This window comes from Oncorhynchus gorbuscha, linkage group LG17 (genome assembly GCF_021184085.1).
Source record: "Oncorhynchus gorbuscha isolate QuinsamMale2020 ecotype Even-year linkage group LG17, OgorEven_v1.0, whole genome shotgun sequence".
Lineage (NCBI taxonomy): Eukaryota > Metazoa > Chordata > Actinopteri > Salmoniformes > Salmonidae > Oncorhynchus > Oncorhynchus gorbuscha.
Window position 1 is genome coordinate 26447696 of NC_060189.1, and position 8769 is coordinate 26456464.

General features: G+C 43.3%; 1 protein-coding gene across 3 annotated transcripts in view; it reads left to right on the forward strand.

The window, feature by feature from the left end:
- The window catches only part of LOC124002089 (inositol-tetrakisphosphate 1-kinase-like), a 39164-nt gene extending 30682 nt beyond the window's left edge, over nt 1-8482 (forward strand). For 2 of the 3 annotated variants that reach the window (XM_046309355.1, XM_046309356.1), the window contains exons 6-11: nt 925-1023; nt 1556-1596; nt 2167-2332; nt 4307-4374; nt 4489-4651; nt 5240-8482. In XM_046309355.1, the coding sequence (XP_046165311.1) occupies nt 925-1023; nt 1556-1596; nt 2167-2332; nt 4307-4374; nt 4489-4651; nt 5240-5574 (872 nt within the window). In that variant the 3' untranslated portion in view covers nt 5575-8482. The remainder of the gene's footprint in view (nt 1-924; nt 1024-1555; nt 1597-2166; nt 2333-4306; nt 4375-4488; nt 4652-5239) is intronic. The other variant, XR_006832910.1, reaches the window with a different exon arrangement.
- The last annotated feature ends 287 nt before the right edge of the window (nt 8483-8769 follow it).

Consider the following 8769-nt stretch of genomic DNA (forward strand, 5'->3'; position numbering starts at 1 on the left):
ATGTACTGGTGCCACCAGGGGAAAACGTTAGTCTGGATCGCTGTATCGGCTCACACGAGGGCAGATTTACTGTGTTCTACCTGCAGGATGTTTGTCAGTCACTTCCTGGGATGGCAGAACCTCTTACTTCAAGTCTTATGAGAGGAGTTGGAGAAACAGCCACCGCTGCAGGCCACTATGTAAACAATGAGAATGATGCTCTGATTCAATTCTCCAAAGTGCTACACAGTCTGGGTGACAAGCACTCCCATCCTGAGTATGTGTACTGTATGTACACCTGATGGTTTTGGAAGAGCTGTGGACTTGTCTGTTGTATGTTGTCTGTCGGTCTAGTAGTCTTTCTTGTTTTCTGTCTGGTCCTGATCTATGTGTTGTCTGGTGCTGTGGCGTCTCTGGGCGGAGCAGGCCAGACAGAGTTGGCAGCTTTATTGTTTATTTCTTTGAACAGGAGCCTGTTCTCATCTCTACCTCCTCTGCTCCTCCCTCAGGTGGCAGCTGTGTGTTTTGGGGTTCCCTAATACAGCGGTATAAAGGAAAGCAATGACACACAGGTGGTGTGTTTGTGTCTAAAATTAGATGGCCTTCTGCCTCTGTTATCAGATGACAAGTAGCTTTCTTGTCTGTGTTTTGGCTGTGTGAGTAGGGTGTTTGGCGTCACAGGTATAAAAAAATATATATATATAAAAACTAGCCATCTGAGAGAATACGTCAGTCAGTGTGTTTTGAGTTTCTGTGTGCGTGAGAGTGTTCTTGGATAGTCAGGCTGAAACAAAGGACTTCTGAATGACATGCTTAGATATTATTTTCCTTCAACAGATTCTCTGATTATTAAGATGGGGGTTTCTTTCCTAGTTCCTACTCTCTTACTCATCTCCTTTCCTTCCTCTGTCTCCCCTCCCTCTCTTCATCTCCCTTCCTCACTAGATGAGAGAATCTGCTCTCCCCCGTTCATGGTTCTGAACACAGAGTGTGGTCCAGATACACTGGAGAAGATTGAGAAGCATGGACTCACTTTCCCATTTAGTAAGTCCCTCCCTTTCCTGTTTGATAGAGGAAGAGGAATTGTCACTTGACCCAGATGATTACACAGGGTCCGTCCTCCTCGCTTTGTAGGGGTTGACATTAGGAAACAATCTGTAGTGAGGGGGAAACTGCCAAACACTCTAAAAAAACAACAACCTGGTTTTAGTATCCACACATTAGCTACACCACAATTAGTTTATTATTTAGGAGAGTGATGTGGTTTAATCCTGATGTTACTTTTCAGTGTTGAACTATAAATATCTTGGTTTAACTTCTCAAAGTTAATTTTTAGCTTAATTATTTTCAAACCCTCCTCTATTTTTAAGCCAACTTCTATGTCCAATTTACCTAGCTTTCTTGTCTGCAGACAGCCATTTATGGAGAGGGACTTTTGAAAGTTGTGGTCAATGTAAAAATAACCCGCTGTCATCTTGTGACGGTCATGTTTTTTCTCAACGGATGCCATTGGGGAAGTGTGGTTTCCTCACAAACATTTTCAACCTGTTCTTCTTCCTCTGTCTCCATCTCTCAGTTTGCAAAACACGAGTAGCCCATGGAACCAACTCTCACGAGGTAAGAGCCACCAGGGTCATGGTGGGGAAGGGGGATACCTAGTCAGTTGCACAACTGAATGTATTCAACTGAAATGTGTCTTCCGCATTTTACCCAATCCCTCTGAATCAGAGAGGTGCGGGGGGGCTGCCTTATTCGACCTCCACGTCATCATCACCTGGGGAACAGTTGTTGGTTAACTGTGTTGCTCAAGGGCAGATATTTCTTTACACCTTGCCGGCTCAGGGATTCGAACCAGACCTTTCGGTTACTAGCCCCAACACTCTTAATCGCTAGGCAAGCTGCGCTTAGGGTCACAGATTAATCACACCCTCGATCGTTAGCTAAATCCCTGTAATCCATTAGTGTCTCTAACTAGATAATCATTTAACACATCAAACACTCTACAGTTCTGTCAGTCCAATCAATAGCCGCTTCTCCGTCCGCCCATATGGTTAACATTCATACATGTTTCTGTCATTGAACCAGTCAAGTCAGTGGAAACTGGTTAGATGGATGTTATGTTATATGGACAAGTTTATGAATTAAATGAGATGAACTGTATTGATGACCTCTTCTCCCTCTCCACAGATGGCCATCATCTTCAGTGAGGAGGACCTGAAGGATGTGAAGCCTCCGTGTGTGATCCAGAGCTTCATCAACCACAACGCGGTGCTCTACAAGGTGTTTGTGGTGGGGGAGTCCTACACACTGGTGGAGAGACCCTCCCTCAAGAACTTCCCTGCTGGACCAGCAGGTGAGGAGGACCCAGGAGACTTGTCTATTTATGGGCACACAGTGTGCCATTTCTGAGGAAAGCCTACAGCACTGCTGTCCTCCTAACAGGCCCAATAAAATACCTCATAAATGCTTTTAAACATCTTCAAGACTGGACTCTCACTCTCTTTTAAAAAACGGAGTGCAGTGGATTTGGTTGTTTATAAATGTTGGTCAACTTGTTTTTTCTTTATTTGATTTCATTCTCTAGAGGAAGAGCATGGTGTACAGGCACATCTTATTCCTGTATACCAAACGTCATGAGGCAATCAGAACATTGATTAGGCTGAAGTAATCTGAATGTGGCCCTTTTCCGTGACAGAATAAGCTGCACCATTTGCATCCACTACAGTAAAAGCCCTCATGCAAACCAGTCTGGGCTTCAGTGGAATCGTCGGCTTTTACCTTCTGAAAGAGACTAGGGTCATCCCTGTGTGCTGCAGCACAGTGAAACATGCAGTAAAGTGACCTTCTGAAAGAGACTAGGGTCATCCCTGTGTGCTGCAGCACAGTGAAACATGCAGTAAAGTGACTCTACCTGCCACACGCACCACACCTATGCTACTGTATACACAGAGTGCCGTCCAGGGCGTTGGCCAGGGCGTTGGCCGGATTTAAAACAAACCCGCACTATATATAGAGCAGACCAAATGGATTATAAACAAAGGGAGAGAAGGGAGGACTGTGTTAGGTAAGGAGAGAGGGGTTGGGTGTTTAAGCACCTCAGTGTTGTGAAAGAGGGCCTGGTGTCAGAAGATAAGGTCCCATCCCACTGCCCACGCTCCCAGCAGAGGTGATATGTGCCTAGGGGTCTTTCCTTCAGCTTTCCTGGGAATGATTTGTGTAGCTAATGCTTCCAGTATTACCACACCCTGGTAGTCCGAGGCCCTGGGCTCGTTTCGGACAAAGTCCTGCTTTACTTCAATCCTTCCTCTCCTTCTTTATAAAGCCATCGCTTGGTGTTAGATTGATTTCCAGCCCTACCCAATGTAAAGGGAGTAATCCATTTGTCTTGTTAGAACCTTGCTACAAGGCACACATTTGTAATCATTGTCTGTTTTTGCTTGAGGGAAACCCCTGCGCTGAGTCAGACCAAATTACCAGCCATATCCCTATTACCAGCTACATGACTGGTAATGGGGATATGCATTGTGTACAAAACATTGTTGAAACACACAGGAAACTGTTGAGCGAGAAACCCAGAAGCATTGCAGTTTGAAGTGGATTTAAAAAGGGACCTTTAAGGGTTCATAGCTGTCACCTGGTCAGTCTGTCATGGAACGAGTCCGTAACGTTTAGTACACTCAGTTTATTAAGGCCATTGAAATGGAGTGATGTAATGGTCATACATCACTCCAAGTAGGAGTTGTGTGTGTAAGATATGTATTTTTTTGCCAGACATTTGAGTTTATTTTCATGTGTTAAATTATCCAAGTTCTTCATTAGGCTTTACTTTGGCTTTAGTCTTTGTTTTTATAATGATTAGAGATGGTTAAGATCATTGAGCAGCACATGTGGATACATGTGAGTAATGAATGGAGCTTGCATGCTTGTTGGAGGGAATAGAGCACCCCTCTAACACTCAAACAAAAATATTATTCATGGGATTTCTGGTAAAGTAATCTTAAGGACACATGCACGCAAGGCCAACGGCAGCTAATATACGCAAGCCTAGAATTTATTTGATGTTAACATCACTGTCAATTTTTTATTGCGCAGTATCTTCCCATTAGTGCACTTGAACTTGAATGTGATACTGGTACCACTTCATTCATTGTTTATGGCTGCTCCTGTGCCTTTGTTTCCATCAACCAGTGGACTTTGCTGGACATTTGTCGCTCAAATGAGTTTTTGCTACCTCCTAGTGCCTGAGATGAGAACTGTACACCCATAACAAATAGTTCAGTAGAGGTAATGTGTCATCTGACTAAAGTACATGTTTTCTCCATTACAGACAGAAAAGCAATTTTCTTCAACAGTCATAATGTATCAAAGCCAGAGTCCTCTTCAGACCTGACCTCTGTAAGTACAATACATTAACATACTTAAAATCACTCAAATCAAATCCCCTATATCTGGTTAAAACCAGTGTTATCTAGTTCAGTAGACTCAGACTTAGTTTTCTTCCTGCCACAGAGGGACAACGTGGAGGGGGTGTCCCAGCCACCCAGTGATGATGTCATCAGAGAGCTGTCCAGGTCTTTGCGACAGGCGCTGGGCGTGTCCTTGTTTGGCATCGACGTCATCATCAACAACCTCACGGGCCAACACGCCGTCATCGACATCAATGCATTCCCTGGTGAGTGGTTTGTTCCTCTGCCGTAGGGAGTAGGAGTAGATGTGTGTTTCTGTTGAAGTCTACGATGGATGGGGATTCATACTCAGTTTTACCATCTCTACCAGTATGTCATCTCAAGTCTTTGAGAGATTGCTTTAAGGCATTGATAGCCTACGTGACATGGTCTTGCTTGGAGACGGAGACTAGGTGTCTCGGAGAGAGTAAGCTCAACAATGTCATCAGCAGTCTTAAACGAGCATTGAGCACGCTCAGAGGCGAGTCTAGCATGCCTCTCTTGACTAGGGCCGTCGCTATGGTAACACTGTTCTCGGGTTGCACTCTGTTGCCACCTTTGACGGTTGGAGTGTGAGGAGAATGGTACTGAGCTAATCCCTACTCTCACAAACATTCACCCTTTGTGCCTCAAGGACAGAAGCTAGGCAGTCAAAATACAAGCAAGAAGTCCTAAAATAACTACAAGACCATTTTATTCTTTAGTCTTTCATTCATTTACCTCTACTGTACTGTTACCATCAGCTGCCCTCTGTATTGGAGGTGGGATATAAGCATCGGTAAGCCATGTCTCAAGGCTCACCCTCTTCTCTCCAGGTTACGAGGGTGTCCCAGAGTTCTTCAACGACCTCCTAACCCACATCACCAGTGTGCTTCAGGCTCACTCCCCCGACAGCCCCCCAGCCAGCGGGCAGCCCAAAAGCCTGGCATCCAGCCATACTCCCATCGCTACGGTGCCCACAGCCCCGGCCCCGGACTCCCCAGGCTGCTGCAGCATGCTGGGGAAGGACGCCAGCAGCAACCCCTGGATCGTGGAGGGGGATGGGAACCTGAAGGGCCCCCGCCAGAGACTCGGCTGTAACTCAGCCATGTCCCCCAACTTCCAGCAACACTGTGTGTCCACGATAGCCACCAAGGCTTCCTCTCAATGACTGCCATCCTCTTCCCCCTTAGCCCCCACACTGTTCTAACCGTGAACAAAAACAGATGATAATGGTGACGATAATGAATAATAATCATAATAATTATGATATTAAGTATAATATATCTGTAATCTAAAACCAACTTTTTCTATGTAGATCTTGATGGTGATTGGGTCTTTGATCTTTTCTTTTCTGCCTTTTGGATTTTTTTTGTTTGGTTTAATAAGACTTACAGTAATGTGAACTTTTGGGGACTCTGCTTGCTTAGTTGCTGATTTAGTTTCTCTCTGTGAAATCTCTGTAATCAAGTGGTCCACATGAGGTGGTTGGGGGACTAGCCATGTCTGACCTTTGACTGCAGCAGTAAAGAAAAGGGCAATTAAACATATGCTCCAGGCACACAGGCACGTTCACACATTTCCTGCATTTAAACTCACTAGTGATGTGTGTCTGAATGCCACTCTGTCATGTGTGGTTAGGGTAGAAGGGATATATGGCTAGAGGTTTGTCTGTATTCTAATACTCCTCCACTGGTTTGGACCAGCTGCCTGTGCTAACTGACTTAAAGCAGAAGAGCCCACTCTGTCATTTCCAAAGTTGCAAGAAAGTCATTGGGATCTTGGTGGACATTAGATTATGGCGATATCTATCGGCTTTTAAGGTATACCGGTATGGATCCTCATACCAGTATGGCTTTTTACAAAACCGTCAAACTCATTCTACGGAGGGCCGAGTGTCTGCAGGTTTTGGCTCTTCCCTTGTACTTGATTGATTAATTAAGGTCACTAATTAGTAGTGGGGTGGCAGGTAGCCTAGTGGTTAGAGTGTTGGGTCAGTAACCGAAAGGTTGCTGGATTGAATCCCAGAGCTGACACAGTAAAAAATCTAATAATTCACTGTTCCCCGGAAGCCAAAGACGTGGATGTCGATTAAGGCAGCCCCCCCCCTTTCTGATTCAGGGGAGTTGGGTTAAATGCGGAAGACACATTTCAGTTGAAGGCATTCACTTCTACAACTGACTAGGTATCCCCCTTTCCCCTTGTGAGGAACTCCCCTCACCTGGTTTTCTAGGTCTTAATTGAAAGGAAAAACCAAAAACCGGCAGATATTTGGCCCTCTGTGGAATGAGTTTGACACCGAAGGTCTATAACGAGCTGTTGATACAGTGCTATATACATGAAAATTTGGGACTACTTCACTATCAGTGTTGTCCTAGTTTGGTTGTCTATATAACAATCAGCATGGAGAAATGTTTTTGTTGGTTGCCATCCTAGGGTCATGCACTACTCATAAAACATATTCAGAACTTTCATTATTCAGAAACTAAAATTCTGCCAAATACCGCCATAGCATCAAAATCGGGAAAGATATTGTGATAATATATATTGGCCAAGTTGCCCAACCCTACATTAGATACAATTTAAATTGAACGCTGTTTACTTTCTTGTGTGCCATCTTATTGGCAAGGCTCTTGTCATGTCAATTTCATAGTCTTCACAACTACAGAAAACAGAAAAGATTTTATATCAAGATATATGTAGCACGGAAGTCTGAAAATGCCTGAATAATCCTTTTGATCACACCTGATTATAAACATTTGTCAGCAGTAAAAGGGGGAAAAAGAAATCTCATGTGACCAAGTTAAATATGGAATGTTTATAAAGGCCTTTGAGTGTTTATGTCAGATGTGGTTGAGGTTTATACAGGTGTTTTATGCAAGTACTAAGAAGTCCATGTCCCTGCTTCTCAACTTGATTTGCATTCCTCCAGCTGAAAGATGAGGATCACATTCCGTTTGTATATGTGGGTGTTTTCGAGAATTCCAATGCTTTAGTGAAAATAACCTGACTGTCACACAGTACTGTTTTATGGACTTGAAATGACTGGACACAGGAAACTCTCCCTCCATTACGACTCAATGGAACGTCTGGGCCTCTTTACAAACGGTATGTTCAATTGGTATTGAACACACTAAATCGGCAAGTTTATTTTTGTGACCATTAAATTAATTGTTCTTGATTACAATGCTAAGGATATTTTTGTTTTTTACTTTCAGCCTTATTGACAGCAGACTCCTGCACCTATTAAACAGTGAAACACCCTGTAGTCCACCTGCTGCGCTCTCTTGTATAGCTGGTATCGACAGACGCCAAACTACCTGTATGAATCCTATTGTCCAGCTGCTGTGTCCTTTTTGAGGTGGCACAAAATAAGAGAGAACATCTCATTTGCTCCTAATGTTCACTGTGAGAGAACCATTGTTTTTACTTCTTTGACTGAAATGTTAACATCTTTGTCATGATTTCCTAAGAACAATTTATTTAGCGATTTTATGGGGGGGAAATTATTTTTTTATTAAATGGAGAGTGAGCAAGTTGAACAAACAATGGATATTTGTCAGACGTAGTGAAATAGTTTCATTTGCCAACCAACTATCTTCAGAACTTCGAGACCAAGCAGCTTAGTTGCCACTGTCGTCACCCTTAGTAAGCATCCAGTTGAAGTGCAAGGAAAAGAGTACAGGGCTGCCAACTCAATGTAAAAACAATAGGGCATTTACTTGAGCACAGGCTTAGTCCTTCAGCATGTACGTAGAATAAGTAGGCTAGCAAATTGAATCGACACAGAGGTTACTTAGCCCCAATGGCCTAGTGACAATGACTGACAATCTAAACCGTTTAGCCATTCCACCTGCAGCCCTCCGGGACTAGCATTGAGTAGCAATGCTCCTAAAGCCTTTCCGAGTGAAGACACAGATCCTCAACCCTGTAAACAGTGACAAAGGAGAGGATGTCTTAACCAAGCCATGCCCAGTATGTTGTGAAAACACTGATATTTCTGTACACAACTATACTGTGTCTCGCATTGTTTTTCATTGTGCTTCTAAATGGGAAATAAATATTAACCCTACTTACAACCTTTATCATTTTTTCACCCAATGTCATTATGCTTTCATCTGAAAATGTTGTATCAGTTCTTTAAAAAACTAATTCAAAACATTGGTTATTTAAAAGGGGGGGGGGGGGTTTCCCCTGTTGGTTTAGACATTTAATAAAGTAATTATCGTTGAGAAATTGCCATTACTATTCTAGTACTTCAGCCCAAGTTATTAAATTAATTCCCACAATGTTGTATTGGGTTTCTCACACTTGATATGCAGGACATGAACATGAGGCCTATCTATACCATACAACAGTAAGGTAT